The sequence below is a fragment of the Melanotaenia boesemani genome, chromosome 18 (genome assembly GCF_017639745.1).
Source record: "Melanotaenia boesemani isolate fMelBoe1 chromosome 18, fMelBoe1.pri, whole genome shotgun sequence".
In the NCBI taxonomy this organism is placed as follows: Eukaryota; Metazoa; Chordata; class Actinopteri; order Atheriniformes; family Melanotaeniidae; genus Melanotaenia; species Melanotaenia boesemani.
Genome location: NC_055699.1, coordinates 24,516,448 through 24,540,799, shown reverse-complemented (window position 1 = coordinate 24,540,799; position 24,352 = coordinate 24,516,448). Strand labels below are relative to the sequence as shown.

General features: G+C 38.1%; 1 protein-coding gene across 1 annotated transcript; it reads left to right on the top strand.

The window, feature by feature from the left end:
- Positions 1–3,952: 3,952 nt before the first annotated feature.
- cnn3a (calponin 3, acidic a) lies at positions 3,953–23,255 on the top strand. The gene is made up of 7 exons (XM_041968488.1): positions 3,953–4,198; positions 18,906–19,027; positions 19,996–20,062; positions 20,210–20,347; positions 20,433–20,549; positions 21,797–21,943; positions 22,285–23,255. Exons 1-7 carry the CDS (start codon positions 4,142–4,144, stop codon positions 22,624–22,626), a joined length of 990 nt encoding a protein of 329 aa, XP_041824422.1. The 5' UTR covers positions 3,953–4,141; the 3' UTR covers positions 22,627–23,255.
- Positions 23,256–24,352: the final 1,097 nt, after the last annotated feature.

The following is a 24,352-nucleotide window of genomic DNA, read 5'->3' as shown; positions in this document are numbered from 1 at the left end:
TATTTCAGTTTGGAATTCAAATGACGACCAATGGCCAGGGCACTACAGGACTGCTGGAATAACTTTCTCTACTTCTTGGTTATTCATTGTTATATTTATATAAAATTTACTTATTTATATAAATATATTTTAATTGCTGTGAAACTTACTGTTAATATGTAGAAATAAAACTGGGAATAACTGATATTGAATGAGAATACATGTCCAAGTCTTAACTGACTATTACCATACTAGACAAAACTCTTCCACCCTCTCTGAGACACTATTAAAAGCCATATTGTTTAAAAAGTTGTGTTTTGTAAGTGTTTCAACAACAATCACATTGTTACTGCCATGTTTTTCTTCCTTTGTGCTGTTTCCTGGAAGGAGCACTGGACAGGAAGAGTTCAGAGATACTTTGCTGAATTGAACCAACAAAGAGAAGGAGGAGGAAGAGGAGGAGGAGGAGGAGGCACAAGATTTAAAAGGATGAGGAAGAGATTTTAAAAAGCCCGACATATGGGACAATTTAGACATACTGAAAATGAGTATCTGTGTAGGGGCAGTTTAGTAGAACAGCTGTTTCTTATGATGAAAAGTGAAGTTTAAATTCTTTATGGGTTCACAATGAAGTGATGATCCACTGAAACTTAGCAGGTAGTGAATTACTACGGGAGAGTGGAGTTTGGTGAAGTTGCTGAGTGAGTTAACTTAGGGAGGAAAATACAAAATAAGATGATGTAACGTTGGTGTAGGTCTGTAGAGTTTGGTATAAAATTCTCAAAATTATGAATAATGAACTAAAAACTATGCATTCTGTACATAACTGCTATAGATTAAAATGTACTGACAAAGAAAAGCCTCATACTGTATGCAGCTACACAAAGTGGATTCAGACACAGGGTAGAAGCTTCTTGATCACTAAATGAAAAATTATATTAAAAATTACATCAGTCTTTGATTTCCTTCAGTGATTCCTGGTGTGTAGAATAAATAAATAGATAATCTGGCCCACTGTAGAATAAACCACTGACTGATCATTTTTTCATCTACTGTATCCACAGTAGATGGTTATATAAGTAAAGAATATTAACATATTGGCTATATTATCAGAGTAAAAACATCATTTTACTAACTGTACAGTATGTTTTACTTCCATCTGCAGTTAAAAAGAGCTGTTTTTCTGAATTAACAAGAACATTTCTATGAAAAGGTTTTCCTTTTTTCTGAAATCTGTTTTTGTTTGACTGATTCAATGAGATGATGTTACCTGAAAAAAATGTTTGTTTGTTTCCTTTTTTTTTTTTTCTTTACGAGATAACATAAAACAATTAATATTCTCTGCTTTTCTGAATTGAGATGACACTTCTAAGTTCTGTGATTATAATCAAGGATGTCCACCACAATGGATAGAGATTGTATGGATCACCAGTATCACTACACCAGTTTGAAGAAAATTTTAAAGTAATTTCTTAATTAGTCATTTTTTAAAATATTAACATTTCTAGAAGAGATTTAGTCCCTATGTTAGCACGAAGCTACATAGCAGTACTAATATAGTTATACACTAGCATTAGATTAGTTTTATTATAATGTGGGGAAACCATGTCATATTTAGTTGAGTGTATTTAGGAACTGCACATCAACTCATTAATCAAGTAGCAGAGTTTTGAGAGTGAGCAGGATGATATTTGAGCATGAAAACCAGAAATCTTGTTATCAAAGCAAACCATTACGCTCTTGATTAAAGATAGTAAAATTCCCCCATAGCCATGCAGTGTCTGCGTCCGCATAACCGCCGTAGCCTCAGCGTAGCTTCCAGACCTGACGTGCACCCCTGCTATGCAGACGGTTACACGGAGGTAATATTTATATTATTATTATAAAGATTGTTATATTTTTCATGTTTCTCTGTTGTGACTACAGTTATCACAGCAGTGGATATAAGTGTGTGTGTTAGAGAGAGGAACACAATAAATTACTTTCTAAGTAAATGGTCCACCTGATCAAGTGTTGCCCAACCTGCGGCCACCCCATGTATAAAAGTCTAGCTCCGCCACTGATCAGGACCCTTATGTTCCACCACAGAACCAATCATTATAAGTAAGGCTGAAAATCTTCTTGTTTTTAAATATGCATATATGATGGCTGGTTTGTGTATTTTACATCTAAAGCATCATTTGGGCAAAAAATAATAATGCAACATGTTCGTAAGCTGCAGTATGCAGGTAACCAGTCGGGGCGGCATAGGGACCAATTTGACTGGAAATAAGGTAAGAAGATCAACAGCTGCAAAAATTATAGAAATTTTGTAAGACATAGACAACATGCTTGTTTTAAGGGCCTTGTATACCATCTACGATACCACAGCTGTCATTTTTTCTGCCATGATAAAAATCAGCCAAATTCAAGCCTCTTCTATTGTTGCCATGTTGATCCACTTATTTACTCCCTATGAAATCAGCAGTTCTCTCTGGTCTGAGTTATCTAATGAGCTCTCTATCCGAATTCTCTGAACATCTGATAAAGTGAAATACACAAGCATGTGAATAATTATGCTTATGATGGAGCTGGTTCAATAAACAAATGCAAGGTCAAAAAGCAAATCCAGTGATTAAGCATTCATGCTGTGAGAGTGCCAACCCTGCTCCATAATTTCATTTTAGCTTTAACCTTTTTGCTGTGTTAACAGCGTGAAATGACACAAGAGTTGACAATACATATGAATCACATCTGAAAATTGCTGGAAGTGACGCTGAAAATGAGGGTCCTGAGAGACTGCAGCCACAGACCTCAAACTGCAGCATCTGGTACTGCAGAAACTCAAGCGGTCATTTCTTTCTGCGTAGTTGAGACAAAGGTCTACAGTAAAAGGATAAGTCTTTTATAGCTTAAAGATTGTCTTCTAAGAGAGTGTTTCCCAACCTATTTCCTTTGACCCTCATCATGCACGACCAAAAAGCTGTGGACAACCCCATCCTGCTCATTTGCCTTGTGCTTAAATCATGCTGGCATTATCATCTGCATGGTGGTGTAGACACATTAATATGAACTACTCCAGTAGCTCACTGACCTCACTGCACCACATAGACGAAACATTGCTAGATGCCTACTGAGCAAGTTTTTTTTTCTATCTTTCTTTTACTAAGGATATGTGTTTTATAGCAGATTTTAATGACTCCAATTTATTCAAAAAAGTTTTTTTTTTCTTTTCAGGCTCCAAGACACCGGTTTCATGTGAGCAAAACTTCCAAATGATTAAAAACATAAACTGATACACCCTGACTTATCTCCATGTGGATATGAGCTTAATTTTATCAATCACACAGGCTCTGAACCATCAAAACCTCCTTCACTCCCTGTGGTCTTTGAGGGACCCCTTGGGGGTTTAAGGACCCCAGGTTGGCAACCAGTGCTCTTTGATACTAAATGACAGTCCTCTAGCTTTTTATTCTGTCTTTACTTCCTGCAAGTGAGAGCAAGGTCAGTAGAACTTGGAAGTATGTTGCAAATTCAGAAAAAATTAGTTTTTATTATTGTTATTATTATTATCTAATAGATTCATAAAAACTTAGAGAAACTTTTTATGAATGCATCCATTCAATTTAGTAAAGTTTTATCAAATTCAGAGATAAACTAACACTTCATTTATTTATTTATTTTGCTTTTAGTGAATGCAATATGCTTCCATACATACTGAGTCTGGCTTTTGAAGTGGAGTGAGGTGAATCAGGAGCCTTTTTTAATCTCTATCTTGCCTCTATCTTCTCTTTAAATGTTTTTAAGTACATTCATCAATAAACACCGTCATACGCTTCGTCAGTTATAATTTTCCTTCAGATATTTGTTAGAAAATCCATCCATCCATATGAACAAAACACCCGGAAGTGGGCGGGGTTCCATACAAATTGGCTGCTTTGATTGGCTGTTGTGGCGACGTCAATCATTTGACCACCGTGTTGAACAACTTTTTTTTTCTCATCCGAGTTTGCGGTCCACGCAACGGAGTCTCCAGCAACCGTGTAACTTCACGGAGTAGTTTTTACATTTTTATTTTCTTTCTCTCGTCTGGTCCGGTCGTTGAAACGGACGGAAGTTTTTAACTGTTTTTTCACCAAACAAGCTCTTTTCTAACTTGGGGTTAACGCGCAGAACCAAGAAAATGACACATTTTAATAAGGGACCAGCCTACGGATTGTCTGCTGAAGTGAAGAGCAAAGTAAGTTTTCCATGCCTCTCTTTATGCTTCAGAAAGAAAAAACTGACCACTTTCAAAAGTTCATGAAGTCGCTTTAGTGTATCTGTGGTTTTATTAGTAATTAATACTCCGCTAATCTCGTGCTTCCTGAGAAAAGCTAAAGAAGCAGGTTTTACAGTACGTCGCTTGAATAAATTCACCGAAGTTTCCCGAAATTCCCGAGTTTCTTTTCAGCTCCCCAAACTTTTACGCCTTTATATGAGCGAGCCAAAAGAAGTGCGAACAACCTTAACGAGTTAGGAATAGTTTAACCCTTCAAGAAATCACGTTTAAGCCACGAAATGCCACCTGGGGGAGGATGTTGGGTTAATTTAAAGGGACACATGGAAAGTGAATGTTGGAGACTAGTAGTTTTTCCTCCAGTGATGGAAGACCAGTTTTTCTCCCGTCCCTCTTTGTTTATGGAACAGATAACAGGACCGGTTTTAAAAAGTGGCTTAACCTTATAACTCTAAGTGAAGTGTTAAAGGCTAACTATTGAATACGCAGCAAAGGGAATTTGACTGATTAAAATCCAGATCGGATTTATTGTTTGCAGGGAGGAGCTGGGCCTGTGTGCATAGCTGCTGCCATGTCTCTGTTGACTTACTCTGTTGTCTGTGTTTGGTTATGTTGGACTGTTTCCACAAAGCAATTTCCAGGCAGAATAAGCCAGGACAAAAGTATTTAGCAAAGTATTAGTTAAATGTGCAGCAGTGTCACCTGAAACTGTGCACAAGTATGTCTTGAGTCAAAGTAAAGGAAAAGAAATGGAAGGTGTCCACTGTTATTACAGACAGACTGTTGGAAATGTCTGAGCCATGACATCATTCATGCACTGTGAGCTGGCTTTGCATGCAGTTCCCATCACTGGTTAATCCACAAAACTCCAAGCCATTATTTAGCTATTTATGATCCGTCTGTTTTATTTTTTATATTATTTTATTTTTCTAATACAAAACAGCCTGTAGCAGCTTAAGCTTTGAATCCCAGCCAGGATGCAGACGTGATGTTTCCAGGACCACCTCAGCTGTCCGATTATAAGGCTAAAATGATGTAAAATGAATGCATAGATATAGCAGCATAAAGGCCGACTAGAAGAAAAAAGAAGAATTTATTACTAACAGAACTTTGTAGAAATAACACACAGATCAACAGGGACCAAGCCTTTTCTCTTCTGCACATCATCCTCTCAAGTCTTGGCTTTCAGGAGAAAAATATTGGCATTGAAACACAACAAAAACTATTTCCATATTTCCACTTTTCCCTCATTTCCAGAGTTACACACTACTGGTTGACTAAAGAAGTGATATTGCATGATGGTCAACAGCGATCTTAACAGTTTTCAGGTTTAAGTCTCAAAAAGGTCTAAAAAAAATAACTATACATTTACTTTCCAACATCACTCTCCTGCTTATTTGACAGCACCTCACAAAGTCTCATCCGGTTTAATCTTTCTAGCATCATCCTACGCTATCATCGTCTGTTTAACAACGAAAACTTAATATATCTGTAATTATTTTAATGATGCAGAGCTTGTGTTTTTGCTGTGTACCCTACAATGTTGCCTCTGGTGTAATTTTATGTGCCTCTTCCCCTAAAAAATGTCCCAACAACAACTATGACTGTAAAATGACTGTACAATACTTATTACTGACTCCATATAAAACATATAGTTTCTCCAGTTCTGTCTTCATCTGCCACTGAGCCATAAAACTCAGCTACCACTTGCACTTCAGGGGTTTATGGCAGGGTTCATGTTTACCATGTCCACATCTGCAGAGTCCCAGTGTTTATAGACACAGTAACCATGTGCCCGGCTTGCTTTTCTTTTCTGAAGACATATTGGTTTGCGTAACAGAGTCAAAATGCCAGAAACGTATCACAAACTGGACGGGTTTCAGAACAGATCAGGTCTAAAATCAGTTAAATGTATTTGTGTAAATGTATTTATATAGTGCTGACCCACAAGATATGTCATCTCGGGGACAATTAAAACATAGTTTGATACAATTGAGATTTATAATGCAATAGTCAAATTCAATCCAAATCAAATCAGTTCATTATAGCTTTATTCTTATAATTCCAATGAATGGAAAATAAATTGCTAAGGAGTCCAACTAATCTTTAGTTTAATTCAGCCTCCAACCCCAACTGGTGGGTGACAGAGGAGAGGAGGAAGAGACCTCCAGCAGAACTAGAGATGTTTTAATGCCTTTTTTTTCCTGGGGTTTAGGTATCTGCTGATACCAAGTACCATCCGATACCTTTGTTATTTTATTAAGAGGTCTAAAAATTCTATTTCATTCTTCAGTTTAACTTGACAGTGACGTGGATCTGATTGACATGAGACTGATACATTTTTGCTGTTGCTAGTGCGTCCAATAACAATACTTTGGGTTAAATATGAGATGAACTATGAACTGCTAGTTTCCTCCTTCTCAGATGAATAATAAACAAGCGCAACAAGAAAGATGCAGAGAAGCCGATCAGCTGATCACCGACAGCCGGTCACAGGACGACAAGAGAGAGGAGGAGTAGAAGCAGAGGAGGCATTTTAGTACAGAACTGCAGGAAACATGTTTTCTTAACTTTTTTTTTTTCTTCTTTAAACAAAGGAGTGCGAGTGTTGAAACATGTCACTAAAAAAGGGGGGAGCGTTAATTCTGTTAAAAAAAAAAAAAATTAAAGAAATTAATTTAATTAGTTACTGCTGTTACCGTGTTATTTTTGACAGACTTAATATTTATTTATATAATTTCATGTTTTATTAACACATGAAAACCATGATTGCCACAGAACTTAAATTATTGAGAAAATGAACTTGGATAAAAGAATTTCTATTAAAAAATATCTAGAAATAGGACTTGCAGTGAATGTTTTCCATAAAGGACGGGGGCTGCTAATCCGGAACGATAAGTTTTGAAACGTCTTTTATTTCGGTGTCTTTCCGGCTTTCTTCTAATTCCTCACATTTTTTTTAAGCATTTCAGTGTTTGTTCTTGCTGCGGTTTCGTTGCACCTTTCTTTAAAGGCCCATTTATGCGCCCTTACGTACGTAAATAGCGATGTCCGTTTCAAACGTCATACGTCTCCATCCTCATACTTCCATACGTGTTTTGCGTTGCCACGGTAGTTAAATCAGTTCCTCCATTAGTGGGCAGTGCTAAGTAATGGTGGTAATGCATCGCTACAAAGTTATTTCCAACCGCCCAACATGCCCTAAACACCCACATATAGTCTTTATTCAAAATCGTGCACAATCTGTTGTTGTCCTTGTCTTTAGTCTTCTTCTGCTTTTTGTTCCCTTCCTGATCTTCTTCTTCTCTGTTTCTTTCGCTGGTCGCATGTCAGCTATTATGCTCAGCCCTGCCACCATGATTTCTGGTTGTATTGCTCCGTCTTCTACTTCAAGCGATAGCTAAGCTCCCTGAAGACGGACCAAATTACGCACATAACCAACGCAGGAGACAGACGAGACCTTCCGTCCATCTGCATATCCAACTTCTGTATCCAGCAAAAATGGGCCTTAGGGCAACAAACTCCTTGTGCTCTTCACATGATGACAACCCAGATGCTTTATAAAGTCACTGATGTTAAATCTGGCAGCATTCGTGTCACCTCTGGAAACTTCAACCCTGTATATTCGGCATGTTGCTGTTTTGCTAGCAAGATTTTCTTATGAATAATGATGCCAAATTACTAACATACCACTAATGCTAAATGGTAACACAACAGTGACTCACAAGCAGCTGCTTCTCTGCCTACCAACTCACGCAAGACTGCGTAACCTCCTGTATGTGTGTGTGGTGGTGTTGGGCAGGAAACAAAGAATTATGATTCCATTTCCTTGCTATCGGAAGGTGTTTAGACAGAAATACTTGCAGATACCGATACCCTCACTTTTGGCAGGATCGGCGAGTATTTCCAATGCATTTTAAATGAGTTGGAAATTTTTCTGATAATTTTTTAGACATCCCAATAATGGGAATTACAAGAGTAATTGCATAGGATAGTTTGTCTGCATTATGTTTCTAGTTTGGGTAATGTTTAACAAACACAGATACCAGGAGAAACATCTTTTATTTGAGTTAAAAGACGCATCCTTGCCAAATATTCCAGAAGTTTCTCACAATAGTACCAAAAGTCAAAGTAGCGTCTTCCAGAGTAACTACATAGCCAGACGAGGTTGTCAGAGAGGGAGTCAGCAGGGACAGATCGATCAGATACACATTTTTACATACAGATTTACATAAATAAATAAATGTTAATTAGTGGAAAAACCTTAAAGAACAGTCTGAATTTGATCTGAAAGACATGTTTGACAAAGAGCTCTCCAGAGGACTAAACAACCCAAAAACTGTATTTTAATACAGGCGACTCGAAGGTCTACCCGTACCTTATCATCAGTGGCTGCAGATGGAAGCATGTCATTGATTTTCATGTCTAATAATTGATTTTCTTTCTGAGGAATCTGTAGAAATTCTTCTACTTTAAGGTGTTTAAAGCATGCAGCTGTGAATTAAATTCAGAGGGACAAGAGCATCAAGTTCTTTTCACATGGAGGCTGTAACAAGAAAACCAACTCGTGGAGAATCAGTCGAAGCTTCTGTCCTGTCTCGTTTTATCACATGGCATTGAAGGAAAAAATTAAGTTAATTCTTTGAATTTCATTAGCGTATTCTCTGATAGATGCAGACTGTAATGAAATTTCCTCGCAGATGCTGGATAATCCGTGTAAACTCAAAGGTTATGAGAAAATGTGCCGATGAGACTGGGCTGGTGTAAAAGTGCCACTTGCTTCGTTTCAATACTATAAAAGACCTTGAGAATTATTATAAGTGAGTTTAAATATTTAAAAAACCCAATTAAGTGTAATATACTGTTCATGTTCAACATTGATATAAATTATTTAATCTAAGTGAGAAAAAACAAACAAAAAAATTCATGTTACAGGAAAAGTTGAGTTATACATACAACATATTAATAACTAATGTTAGTCATAGGACTGATTAGTAAACCAGATTTTAAGAAGGCTGCCCCTCCTCCTCCCCTATCTGTGCTTCAATGAATGTGAAAGTATTAAAAAACCAAGAGAGAGTTGAGTCATTGATCCTAAGCATCAATGAGTTTAACATGTGTCCACAGAAAAGGATGGAGTCTGACATCGTTTCATTGTCTTTGGGGGGAAATGTTTTTGAGTAGACATGCAGGTTTTTCTTTAAAGTGCATATAGAGGCTCAACCTTCAGCAGCAGACATGATGTTTTTTTAGCCTCAGCTGTCAGATTATGAGGCTAAAATGATGTAAAATGAATGTATGAATAGATATAGCAGCATAAAGGCCCACCAGAAGAAGAAAGCGGAATTTATTACTAACAGAACTTTGTAGAAATAACACACAGATCAGCAGTGACCAAACCTTTTCTCATCTGCATCATTCTCTCAAGTCTTGGCTTTCAGGAGAAAAAATATTGGCACTGAAACAAACAACAGAAACTATTTCCATATTTCCACTTTTTCTTTATCTCCAGTTATTTCTGCTACTATTTACCTGCTATCCTCACTAAACCAACTCCAGCTCAGCTGCTTTGTGGCGCCACCGTGCATCAGAAACATCTTCTTGGCTTCATTCCAGCCATAGAGGAGCTTTATTTTTCTTCTTTTCAGACACACATAGAACTTTCTGCTCACTGGTTGATCTTTGGCTGCTCCTGATTGGACATTACCGTCAATCTAAGCTCTCTGATTGGTGGAAAGTTTGACAGGAAGTGGCTTCATCATCATGTCCAGGTCTAAATAGAGGTCTCTTAGCAACATAGTAGTGATAGTGATCATTTTATGATGGATATGTGATAAATAATGATGTTATCATGAATCATTGTGGATTTACCAGAAAGTCTCTGAATAAAAACTACATTTTTTGGCTGGATTGTAAACGTCCAGGATGGGATAGAAATGACAGGGGAGCTTTCCATCACTACCGTTCCTGACAAATTGTTGACAATAAAAGTGATGATGCTCGGGCTCATTGGTGATCCAGCAGAGTTTTAAGAGTTAAACTACTGTTCAAGCCTCCAAAATCCTGTCATGTAACCTATAAGAAAATCTAATGGGCTTTTTAGCCTCAGTCATGAAATAATCTAAGTTTTCCTCCTTTTATGGCATCACTAATGAAACGGGCATGTTGTTTGAGTGAGCTGTTTGAGTTTTCAGTGAAACCATGAGTAAATACTCGGCAGTTCACTCAGTGTGTCTCCAGATAATATCTTATAATGATCCGTACAGTTCAGTGTTCCCCTCTACACACCTCTCAGCTGTTTGCTTCTGCTGATGTTTGTTTTCTTTAAAAGACAAAAGAGCGGAATATTAACTCTTTAGTCACAAATGTGGTATTTTATCCTAAGGATGCTTTATAATAAAGTCAAATTGCACACAAAAATAGGCACATTGACTCTTCACTGACCAAATGACAGAGAGTAGAGATCAGTTAAGCATCTGCACGACAACCATTTCACTTGATTTTGGCTCTTTGGCCGAGTTATTATTCTAAAAAGCTTGGCCATAAATTTTCTGTCTAAATAGTCCAACCTAGTATGAGAGCTTTTGCTTAGACTTTTCTCAGGCTTGTTAAACTGCTGTACGGTTTGAAATTAGTTTGTTATAAAATAAGCTTTCAATTAGCCAAAACCACCCTTTAGATACTCCTCTGGCTTAGGGCTTCTGCTGCTATCTACATAGTTTAAACTGGTCATTATAACTTCCATCAAGCAATATTTGAATGTCAAGCTTCTTATGAAATCATACCCCGAAATATAAATAAATGCTGGATCAGAGATGCTCTTCTTCAGCAGAGTGGACTCTTTGTGGTTTTCCCATTTTTAAAGAGCAAGCGTGTGAAAGGCCACGATGGAAAATATTCATACAGGAAGTGACTCATCTGAAAGGCCAGAAGTAGAACTGCCTTTGAGTGGAATTGGCTCTTTAGTCTGTGATTAGAGGATGGATAGATGGTGCAGATTTTCAGTCTGTTAAGTAAAGTTAATATGTCCGTATGTACCCCATGATGTTCCAGGGCCCAAAAATGTATTTTGGTATTGAGCAAAATGAATTTGGTTGCATGTTTTGGGAGGTTTTTGGTAAACCCTGAGGCAAATTATGAAACAAGATTTAGAAGTTAGAATTATTTCTTTGCATTTAATTTTCCTTCATATGGTCTTTAGCCCATAAAGGCTACTTTTCACCAGTAATTTGGATGGGTATGGAGCTAGGATAGGGACATAAATTTGTATGTCCATATTTCAAACTGTAACAGACACATATATTGTATGTATATAGACAACATCAGTGGAACAAGCCATGGGCGTCGCCCCCATGGAGACGATTTAAACACAGATGCTTTTCCCTGTAAAAATGTTAAACACCTGCACTTTTCCCACGTGTCTTAAAAAACTTTGCTTAAGTTTTGCGTAAACATGGCCGATCTGTAGTTTTCTTTGTCAGAACTCTTTGCTAACAAAGTAGCTGACAGGCGGTAGAAAGGATTTATACCTCAGATACGTAGGAGCAGGTCTAGAAGTCAACAGTCAGTGATGTATTTTTACCAACAGTTGTTTATTTTGGGTGATGCTGCTGTAGGACTTTTATCACTGCTGCACAGACCTACACTTCAATGATGAAAAGAAAAATGTGTTTTTAGGTTATCAGAGTTTCTTTATCAATATTGACTGTTTAACTTAAGTCGTCACATCTGGTGGTTTTATGAAAAATATTACCACCATGGAGATGGTTGGTGAGATGGAAACGGATTAGTTCTTGTAGTTCTCTCTTCTCTTAAAGAACTAACTTTAAAGAATTAAGATTGAGCTGAATAGTTTCAGATGCTTCTTGTAGCTTTTAAATCGCTCAGCAGGTGACTGAAGAACAACAGATAAGCATACAGGTGTGTATTTAATATGGCAGCTCAGAAGGTGTATGTTTGAATGGCGCCGGGTACACACACTTCACATACACCCCAGTGACCGACTCCACCGACCACCACGACACCTTGACACTCTATTCCCTCACCGGCAGCAAGGGGAGCACCAAACATTGCTACCTGGTCTGTGGGAAATACTGGAGTAGCCCTGCTGTAATCCCAAACCAATCACACAGAGAGGAGGGCTAAGATGCTCCATGTCCACGCCCAAACTTTAAAGCCCTGTTTCCACTAACTGGTCTGGCTCGGTACAGCATGGGTCAGTACTCCCTTGTGATTGGTCAGTTTGGGATTACGTGTTGCCGGATATCTGGATCTTCTCACTGAATTTGTGTGGTAACCTCTGTTTTTAAAAACAATAACCAGTGGATCAAGTTGATGAGAGGCTGATTGAATTATTTATTTGTTTTCTTTTACAAGCTAAAATAGACACTGAACCGTACTGGACACCGTTGTTGTTTTAAAACAGAAAATACCTACCGGACTGAAGTAAACCATCAAAAGAACTACGACTTGGTGAGTTTACCAGCTCATACCACCCCTGCTGCCACCTTCAGGTTAGGAGGAGAAACTGCAACACAACACCAAAACGACGCACACCCCCTACACTCGAGTGTGAGAACAATCTCACCAGTGTCAGCTACGCGTGGCCGCATGCAAACACTGCGTGAGCATAAATCTGCCTTAGGGGTATGGTTGACCATGGAAATGCAGAGATCAGGGTTTACCAAACCAAACTGTCCCATTTCAACCCAAACTGGTTTTTGGAAACGGGCCTACGTTGTGTGGGAAAACAACACTACAACCGTCTGACCAAGGCCAGCTCGACTGTTACAGCTCCTTGAAGGGATTTTTGTTTGTAGAAACAGGTTTTGTTCTGGAGATGGAAAAACATGTCTCTACTATTGGCTAATTCTGCTAGGGGTTCTAAAATGTTTTGTCTATCCATAAACTGGCCTACATTTAGTGAGTTACGGCAGTTGTGTTGGTCTTGGTCAGCTCTCTTTGTGATTGGTTAGGGATTAGAGATGATTTTCTACTTGTATTTTCAGACTTGGAGAATTATTCTGTATTTGTACATTTGACTTGTACCTGTATTTGTTGTTACACTAACAAAACAGGGGATACAAGTTACAAAACTTCTGCCCCTATTGTTGGGTGGCCTTATCATGCATGCATGTAAACACCTTCAACATCACGGTTAATTTGGCCTTTTCACATTTCAGTAAAATCTGCTAATAAAGTTCCTGAAATACAATTGAAGGCACCAGAGAAACTATTTCATGTATTTCTAATTAAGTTTGTGGCATAGATTTGTTAATTAATGTTGATAATCAACTTTTTTTTGTTTAGGGGTTCCCATTTGTGTTCCTTCACATAAGTGTGAGGGGAGGTTTAAGCTCCTCTTTCCGCTGCATACATCACATTCCAGGGATTCTTCAGCCGAAACCTCTTGATGAGGATCCCATCCAGCGAGCCATAGCCCCGCTAAACTTCACTTTTCACCCTGCTCAGCTGGCATTCAGTGTTTTCTCTGGGAGGTGGGCGTACTCTCAGGGAAATCTTTCTCTGTATAAATTTGTTTATATTGTCCCAGATTAAATTATTCTGGTGTAGCTGGTGTCTTTTAGTACTTTCTGTGTAGTAGATGTCCAAGTTTTGGTATACAGCATTCCTGAACCTGATTTTCTAAGCTTGATCAATCATGTAGGGGTTCATTTTTTAACCTGAGAGGAATAAATTAAGTTGGTTTTCTGTTTTTTTGTTCTGGTATGTTAGAAAGACATAATCTGGAAATAGGCCTGTAGTTGCAAAGCTCGTGGTACATTTTATTCTGCAGCTTTTTAGCATTTACACCACTTTGCAGACAATACTCGATTACTGAATTGGGTCACCGGTTCTTCCATCATTAAATAAACCCTCTCTTTTTCCATCTGATGTGACCAGGATGGTTTGCTTCTGCTCACAGCTGAAATAGCTAACTTCTGAATTTACATTATGATGGAAATCAGTGAGCTTGACACAGCATATATTTAATTAAAACTGGCTGTTCTCTGAGCTGGACTAATGGGTGGTTTTAAATGTGCAGCAGAGGGACGCAGGGACTGTCCACAAACCACTACAGGAGTCTCTTCTTTATAACTTTTATCTTAAACATTGCGTCTCTCATAATGACTACATATTATATAAGCTGAAGCATTTTCATGTTATGAATACACAGTTTATCCTGTAAAGGGAAGTAAATGTGTTTCAGGCTGCACAAAAGAAGAGTGTAACATGAAACCTTGGCACATTTTTCCCCCCTAGGCACTTAAAGTGGCCTCTGGGTTAGTTTTTTCCCTCAAGCTAGCTGGTCTCTTCTATGAACCTCTGCTTGTCTTTTTATCAACCATCAGCTCTGACTGATTCAACAGGTTCTTCCAGTTGAACGTCTTCCTTAGAAAAGGAAGCTAATGTTATTGGGACTGGATGGGTCATCATTTTACACATCATTGAAACATTTATGTATTTCCCTAGCTGCTTCGTCCTGTTCAGGGTTGTGGGGAAGCTGAAGCAGATAATAGCAGGGTACCCACTGGACAGACCACTGAGTCACAACACCAAGACGAGGACTAATAATCTCATCCACACACTCATGCACGTCATGGTAAATTTTTAAAATGATCACTTTACATAAGTGATAACTGAAATTTTCCAGTCTGGGAGTACATCTGATTAACCTGCCCCAGCTGGGATTGTTGCTGTGTGGCCACAGTGCTAGGCACTAAATGTGGTTAATAAAGTAAAATGTTTTTGTTTTTTTCAGTTTTAAATGTTTGTATGAAGCATATAAAGCAGAAAAAAAGCTGTTCTGGTACTTTATATGTAATGTCAAACTGTATTTGAAAAGGTGAATCTCTTATTTTCAGATTTAAAAAGAGATTGCCAAACCAACTGTTTATATTTGTAAATATACAAATTATTATAAAACTTAAGGATTAGTAACACCAAAATTACCATGCTGTTATCAAATATGTTCTGAGGGTGTTTTTAACCCTTAAAACTACGCTAGATCGCCATTGTCCTATCACTTATATTTTTAACAGTGTCTCAGCAGTGGTAGTGTGTAGCCCTGTGGGGTAAACTGTGATGGATATTTTACTCTTTAGATGATCTACAGAGGTTTTCCAGGCATTTCTATCCCATCCAGGAGGTTTACAGTTTAGCCAAAAATAGTAGTGTTTATTCAGAGACTCTATCTGGTAAATCCACAATGATCCATGATAACAACATTAATTATCACATTTTTATCATAAAAAGATCACTATCACTACTATGTTACTAAGAAACCTCTATTCACACCTGGACATGATGATGATTTCCACCAATCAGAGAGCTCAGATTGACGGTAACGTCAACATCAGGAGCATCCAAAGATCAACCAGTGAGCAGAAAGTTCTATGTGTGTCTGAAAAGAAGAAAAATAAAGCTCCTCTATGGCTGGAATGAAGCCAAGAAGACGTTTCTGATGCACGGTGGCGCCACAAAGCAGCTGAACTGGAGTTGTTTTAGTGAAGATAAATAGTAAATAGTAGCAGGAATAACTGGAAATGAGTAAAAAGCAGAAACATGAAATAGTTTCTGTTGTGTGCCAAGACTTGAGAAAATGATGCTGATGAGAAAAAGCTTGGTCACTGTTGATCTGTGTGTTATTTCTACAAAGTTCTCTTAATAATAAATTCTGCTTTCTTCTTCTGGTCGGCCTTTATGCTGCTATATCTATTCATACATTCATTTACATCATTTTAATCAGAAGCTGAGGCTGGAAACATCATGTTCTGTGTTCAGTAATAAAAATGCACAAAAAAGTCTCTTATGGTAAAATATAACTAAATAAATGCTTACTAACAAAATTCCCATCACAAGAGTGTCATAGTCTATTTTGATGTCTCTGTCATGACCTAAACAGGTTCTGCTACCCCCAGACTTTTACATAATTTTAGCTTCATAATCTGACAGCTGAGGCTGGAAACATCATGTCTTCATGCTGACTGGGAATTAAAAACCTTCAGCTTCGACACGTATTTTCACATTAAGGCGGACCATAAATAGCACAAAATGGCTTTGAGTTTTAAGGGTTAATGTAAAGACTTATATTTAAGTTTCTCTAAAGTTTTGTAAAGTTTAATTATGCAATCTTTTAAACCAAAAAATGACTGTAAACACTTATTTGCTATTTGCGCTCAGTCATAGTTAATGTCCAGGTTATTAATCATGCTGTCCGGACTCTTGGGGCCTTGCGCTCTGGCCTCCCTGGATGGCCGGTGCCCGGTGGGGTCGGTGGTTGTCGATCTTGGCCCACCAGCTCTGGGGCTCTAGCTGGGACCTTCTTCTGCCACCTTCTGGGTGGGTGGGGTGGCTGGGATTCGTGCTCTGGTGCTGCTGCTGCTCCGGGTCTCTGGGTGTCTGACTCTAGCCTCCACAAAGGTGTGGTTGCATTTGATCACGCTCATCTTTGAGTGCTCATACTCTGACACAGTCGCTGCGCTGTCCGTTGGGTTTATACACTAAGAGCTTGTTTAGGTTTTTTGTGTGTGTGTTTCTGGTACTCTGGTTTTTGCTGTGATACAACATGATGGAGATTGAAGAAAGTTTGGTCTGCTTGGACTCGATAAACCATTTTTAATGTGCAAGTGATAAAAGACTCGATGAGAAGGCAAGGAGAGACTGTGTGTGAGTAAAGCACCCACATGTAATAAATCTAAGGACTGCATTGGGATATGTGTCGGCATTTTGTCAAAAACTTGATTTCTCTGTTGTGCATCTTTACTGGGAAAAGGACAGTGGTCCAAGTAAATGGATGGGTTGAAGTCTAACCGTTGATTCGATGTGCATGAAATTTACACACATATATTCAAATCACCAACTCCACCAGCACTGATTCACTTCCACACATCACAGATGCTGATGTTCTGTAGCCAGAAGGCCATCCTCCACACCTCCAGGTTTTAAAACCGATTTAATGAAACCTTTTAAAGAAAACTCAGTGTTGTAGATGAATTTCAACCCTCCCCTTCTTCATTAAAACATTCTCTAAAACTAGTTTTCAATAGCAGCTTAAATCCAAAATTAGAAACTTGCCCGTCAGGTTTAGGGACACGGAACAGATACTCTTCAGAAGTATTTAATGACATCAGTTTGCTGCATTTAATACTGTTGACCGTAAATTTATTTTTACATAACTTTGGTTAAACATGCTGACCCGTCTGGAATTGATCTTTTTAATACTTTATTCAAAACTGATTACAAAAGTTGACATGTGCCACAGTTTGTGCTCGATGGATTTAATCTGTCATCATCTCCAGACTGCAGACGTTCATGAAGCTGTAAAAGACTAAATGTTACCGAAGCATAAGCTTACATTGTACCAAATTCTCTTTGCACTCTGGATATGAAAACTACAGCAAACGAAAGCAAATTTCAATGGTTAAATAAAATATACTGGCTCACAAAAAACTACAGAATATTCCCTAAAATCATTGAATGTTGTGTACGAAGTTAAATCCCCTGAAGAAGAAGAGAAGAAGGGAGACTTCCACTGGTATGAAATGTGTAAACCTCGTGTTACCTAAACCCCGGTCCTCGAGGGCCGGTGTCCTGCAGGTATTGGATGCATATGGTTTCCTTACTGCAACACACCTGATTCCAATAAAATGGAACAGCTTGTTAATCACCCATTCATTTGAATCAGGTGTGTTGCTGCAGGGAAGCAGGACACCTGCCCTGCTCATCGCTGCTCTATCCTTCAATGTGTGTTAATGATATGGAGGGAGGCACTTTAATAGATTAATTTGTGTGTGTGTGTGTGTGTGTGTGTAAGTTGGTGAATGAGTGTTTTAACCAGAACAGAAAAGTGACTAAACTAGAAAAGTACTGTATGAATCTGATCCATTTACCATTTTTATAAAGTTCAGTAAAGCCCTTCAGGTTGGAGGGAATTAACAAAATGTGATCCAAGTTAAAAAGAATGAATGTGATTTGCAGGAATATGAATGAGTTGCAATATCCTCCCAGTATGGCCAAATCCCCCAACGGGACGTTTTAACACTAGAAACTTTGTGGTTTTGATTAAACTGATAAAAGGTGAGAAACACCCTTCATCACATCAGAGTCAGTCTTTAAAGTTTATGAGCCTGGAAGACTTATCAGACCCCCAGCTCTTCTTATCTTGCTGTTCCAGAAAGCATAACAAAAACATCCTTCAGATATTTTACTCCAAACAGAGGAACTGAAAGTACCATAAGTATCATATTCTTTTTTTTTTTTTTTTCTTTTTTTTTTTAGCCAGATTTTTATGTAGTATCCTATCATTTTTTTATTTCAGTAATATGGCCTTTTATTTGTATTTGTATATTTGTATCTTCCATATACACTCTCACTGGTGTGATAAACATCTGCTGATTTCTTTGAATTGACTGGATGTTTCTGGGCTGAATCTTCATGCAGTCGGCCGACGCTTCACTCAAAGCATCAGTTTTTTTTCTAACAAACATCCCGTGAGTTATCCATGTCCCAGCTGTCTCTGATCCCCCCTTATTGGCCCCTTTTGTTTCTGCAGAGAGCCACAAGGAGGCAAGGATACATGCTGAGATAAATAATAAAAATGATTCTGACTACATTCTCTTTTAGAGAATGACACATGGAGACTTGATGACGTGACTTTATGTTTCAGATCGCTCAAAAATATGACCTACAAAAAGAGGAGGAGCTCCGCTTCTGGATTGAGGAGGTAACGGGGATGTCCATTGGAGAGAACTTCCAGAAAGGTTTGAAGGATGGCGTCATTCTCTGCGAGTAAGTTCTCTATATTTGAGCTTTTTATATATCCCTGTGGTGACTGAGAACTCATAAATGTGAGGCAAGCATGTTCAAACACTGGACAGATTTATGTCTATTCAGATGAAATTAGCTCTTTATCAAAGCTGAATTTGCTGTCTGATGCATTATCAAAGAGCCAGGTGATACACTCAGGCAATTCTACACGTCTGAAGGAACGAAGGATGCAATAGAAAAATAAAAGAAATGTGACTGTTTAAATGTTGATGACTGAGAGCTGTCTGCTTGCTAAATTATACCCACTCTGTTATTTACCTGATGTAAACATGTCATAGCCACATCCTCCACGATGTGCACACGTGTGCGAACACACAGGTATCATCTCCATCGCAGAACACAAAAAGCCGAATCTACCGTCATTAGCTGCATTTACCTGGAGAACTCTTGATCCGACCAGAATAAAACGCATTATGTAAACACTTCAGCTTATCCAATCGGCCTCGATGACAGACAGAACTTTCCGTGTGATGGTGAGGGCTTGTTTAAAGCAGGAAAACCACCATGTCTACGCTCATTCTGGTGGGTTCTGTGCTGGATGTTGTTTCTACGCTTGCTTGAACCTCGTAGGGGTTATGTTACGTAATGAGTTTCAGGAAGACTTGAAAGATGGCGGCTGCCAAACAGAACTTTACTGTGACGGATGTGTTTTTGTTGGAAACTGAAAGAGTTCAAAGTTATTCATCCCGACTATAAAAAAAAACACAAACAAAAAACTCCTTTTTCTAAAATAATACACATTCTGCATGTGAGAAGTGTTAGGATGGTATTGAAACTTTCCATCATGTAAACACACCCCTGATGGGATCAGTTTATCCAGAATCCATGTAAACATGTCAGCTGGAAACACTGATCAGATTCTCTTAGATAGATCTAAGGGTCTAAATTAAGGGATTGTTTTTCTGAATGTTTTTCTCTGTTTCATTCAGACTGGTTAATAAACTGCAGCCTGGTTCTGTAAAGAAAATCAACCTTTCACAGCTAAACTGGCACAAGGTAAGACTTCTGTTTTATTTAAATTGTGCTGGAATTGCTTTAAAGTTTCTACCAATAACAATCAAACTGGAAAGCAAATGGACTCATTTATGACTCATTACTTTCTACCCACCATGTCATCTTTTTTGTGTGTGTGTTGCTCTGCAGCTGGAAAACCTGGGGAATTTCATCAAAGCCATCCTGGCTTACGGCCTGAAGCCCAGCGACATCTTTGAGGCCAATGACCTGTTTGAAAATGGGAATATGACACAAGTACAGACCACACTGCTGGCGCTGGCTAGCATGGTGAGTAAATAGAGGGTCATTGTGTGCTGAGCAGCACATTTTCTGTGTCACATGAGTTCTTTGACCTGCGTGTCCTCTGTGTCAGGCCAAGACTAAAGGCATGGACACAAAGATTGATATCGGAGTGAAATATGCCGACAAACAAGCTCGACATTTTGATGACGAAAAGATCAAAGCTGGACAGTGTGTCATTGGACTGCAGGTAAATGTTTAATAGTAGTTCATTTTAATTTTCCCTAAAAGACCAGCACATGATCTAAAAACTGGTGGTGACAGTATACAGTACTAACAATCATAAGTCCCAGTTTTAGTGCCATTTTAACCCAGAATAAATAAAGATATTTAAGAAATGCTTCCCCTAAAGCTCTGAAACTGATTTAGATGTTTGGTCTTTCTTTACAGTCCACATCAAATATTGTATTTTATTGATGTACTTCTTGCTTCATAATTTGATTGTGTTTGCACTGTTTTTGTTGGAAAGCACTTTGGTCACCTTTGAGTGCACTATAAATAAATAACTATAAATAAATAGATAGATTATATTACTTAATATCAAGTAAATATAAGATATTATTCTTCTTCTTTTATTATTATTATTATTATTATTATTATATTAATATATAATATAACAAGATGAACAACAACTCATGGCATGCTACACTGTCATTATTAAATAATAACTCAAACAAAATGCAGGCTGAAAGTGGAAAAACTGAGTAAATCCCAGGATTCAATACTTCAGTTCCTCCTTAGGAATGATGAGTAATTTTTTATGATTTGATCCACTTTTCTTTGCGTAGCTTCTATTTTAATCTTTTTTATTTAATTATTTTATCTAAATTTATTATTAAGTTAGTTATTGGGGGATTTATTTAATTTGATTTAACTTAATTGTATGTCATTTTTTTATTATATTGTATTTTTATTTAGTTCAATTTAAATTTTGACCTTTTCTTATTTATTAATTTAAGTTTTTTTGGTAGATTTATTTAAATTTGTATATATTTTTATTCTATTGTGATTTATGTTATCTACATGTTTATTTTAATTTAGTAATTTTAATTTTTTACACAATGATATACCATACCAGACCAAATTTATTAGGCACTTTAAAACAACCACAGCTAAAACAAAGTGCTGCACACAAATGAAATCAATACAAATAAAAACATGAGACACAAGAACAGCTAAATCCAACACAACAAAAACCAGTTTAAACAAACAACAAATAAAAATAGATAAAAAACTCAAGTCTAAAGAATAAAAATAGTTTTAAGACAAAAATGGACAGTGAAGTGTCCTCCCTGACGTTTATATATATAAAAGCTCAGAGATGAAAGAGGGTTTATCTTAACCCTTATTATTATTGACGTCTTGTTACTTTACTAGTTATTTCAAATGACAGACCGAATGTTGTTTAGATTGCATCATTTACCTTTTTGTCTTTAGATGGGAACAAACAAGTGTGCAAGTCAGGCTGGAATGACGGCGTATGGGACCAGAAGACATCTGTATGATCCAAAGACTCAGACTGACAAACCGTATGATCAGACTACCATCAGTCTGCAGATGGGAACCAACAAAGGAGCCAGTCAGGTAAAATCCCATTTCTCTACCACCTCTCCAGCAATCTAAGACAAGTTAATAATCTAATCTAAGGGAATCTAAGACCCCCTCTCTGGATAAAACTTCAGTAACACATCTTGATTCTGACACTTCTGTAGTAACCTGATTATACAAGCCGTGTTGTTGTGAAGATGTACTTAATTTACTATGAAGAAGAGGTTAATTTAGAAAATAACTGTTTTCTTTCCAGTTTATTTCAGCAGTAGATAAAAATAAATGGAGATGATTAATGATCCATAGATTTTACTGATTAAATAACTTCATTTTTGATGAACATCCTATATTCCTTCCACATCTCTGGTCTCTGGCAGGCGGGCATGTCGGCCCCCGGTACCCGCAGAGACATCTTTGACCAGAAGGTGGCGCTGCAGCCGGCGGACAACTCTACCATCTCCCTCCAGATGGGCACCAACAAGGTGGCATCCCAGAGAGGTATGAGCGTATACGGCCTGGGCCGACAAGTTTACGACCCGAAGTACTGCGCGCCCCCAACTGAGCCGGTCATTCACACCAACGGCAGCCAGGGCACCGGCACCAACGGCTCGGAGATCAGTGACAGTGACTATCAGGCCGAGTTCCAGGAGGACGACTTCCACGGAGGCTACCACAATGACTATGACGCCCACTACCACGACCAGAACATTGACTATTAGTGGACACCTCCTCCTCCACAGCAGTATTAAGCATATTTTATCAAGTACACAACAGAGCAAGCCTTCTGCTATCCTCGGTAGTCCTTTTTAACCTTTTGAAGCATAAAGAAGTGTTTTCTTGCTCTTCATCTTCAACTAGACTCTTTGAACAGCCAGAGTTGTACTAGTGTAGAATAATTAGTTAACTTGAAAGCAGGCTTTTCAGTATAAACTTTAAAAGAAAAAGTCATGGAACATTATGGTAGTGACAATGTCGACCACTTTTGTAACTTTAAATGAAACCGCTGCATCCCAGCGTTTCTGAAGCATCGCTGATCTGCGCTGAAGTCCTCAACAGTGATCTGATTCCTCCCCATCTCCTCTCTGAAATGTCCCACGTAGCCATTGTTGTAGTACTACAATATTTCATGAAAAATAACTGCATGATTTTCTCCTTTAAGATCCCGATGACCAAACTTGATTTGATTCTTTTCCAGCCAGACTTTCTTGTGCTTCACATTACCCACTTTTTATGTTTCCCCTTGTATCCCCAAAGCTGTATTTATTGCAGTGCCTCTTTGTAAGACATTCTACAGTTTTATGGTCAAGATTTTAAATTGTATGTTTCAAATAAAGCCTTAAATTCTTTACGTCTGAAAAGCCTCGTATCACTTGTCCCATCATCTTGTTTCTGGAAGTTACATTTTCCCCTGCAGCCGCAGGAATGTGGAGACAAAGTGTTAACGGCAGCCGCTCAATCATTTCTAGAAAAGGAATTAACAAATCCTCTGAAATGGTGGAGTAAGTTTGAAAAGATTTCTTAATATGTTTTGTACTTTGCCACTTTCACATTCCAGGTGGAGAAGCAGACCAGGGGGTAGCTGTGCTACAGTTAGAAGTATTACCTGCAAAAAGAAGGAAAATGATGCCCAAATAGAAATTTAGCTGCTTTATATTTACATGTAGAAAGCAAGTTTCTACTTAGGAGGACGAGATTCGAGCTTTATCACATGCTGAAAAATGAACAATGAACAGGTGCAAAGTAAGCACACTAGGCGTTTATTGGTGTAGATGATCGCAACAGGTTTTTAAATGTAAAGAGGGACAATATAAGAATCATTTCAACCCTTAAGATTAAAATTGGATAAGAATGAACAGTAAAAACTATTTTTGTGGTAAAAATGGAAGAAAAAGATCAAGTCATGAGCTTCTAGAAAAAAAAGTGGGAAAATTGGTACGTTAAAAAAAAACGACTTGTGGGACTTCCGGTTTGGGAGCATGTGAGATGGAAGCTTGAATCAGAGCTCTCACCAGAAAATCATAATTTTCCCCATACAAAATAACTTAACTCGAAACCTACACTGGAAGATATGTGGGGATGAGCGGAAGACATAAAAAAAGACGACAAACCCAAAACAAAACCGAAAAAGACTTGGAAATGGAAGGAGAAATCGCTGGAGACCGAAGGCTAACAGCTAATGCTCAGGGGAGTATGCTAGCACCTACCGCATGGCAAGATGGGATCGATAACATAACAAAGGAAATACGAGGGCTGAAACAAGAAATGAAAAGTGATCTGGCAATACTCAAAGATGAAGTGAAGACTGACCTTAAGCAAGAATTAAGCGCGTTCAAAGAGCAAATCGATCAGAGACTGTCGGAAAGTCAGAAAGGATTTCAAGAGCAGAAACAAGCTCTAGCAGAAGCGCAAACACGAATAGGAGAACTGGAAGAGTGGAACGTTGAG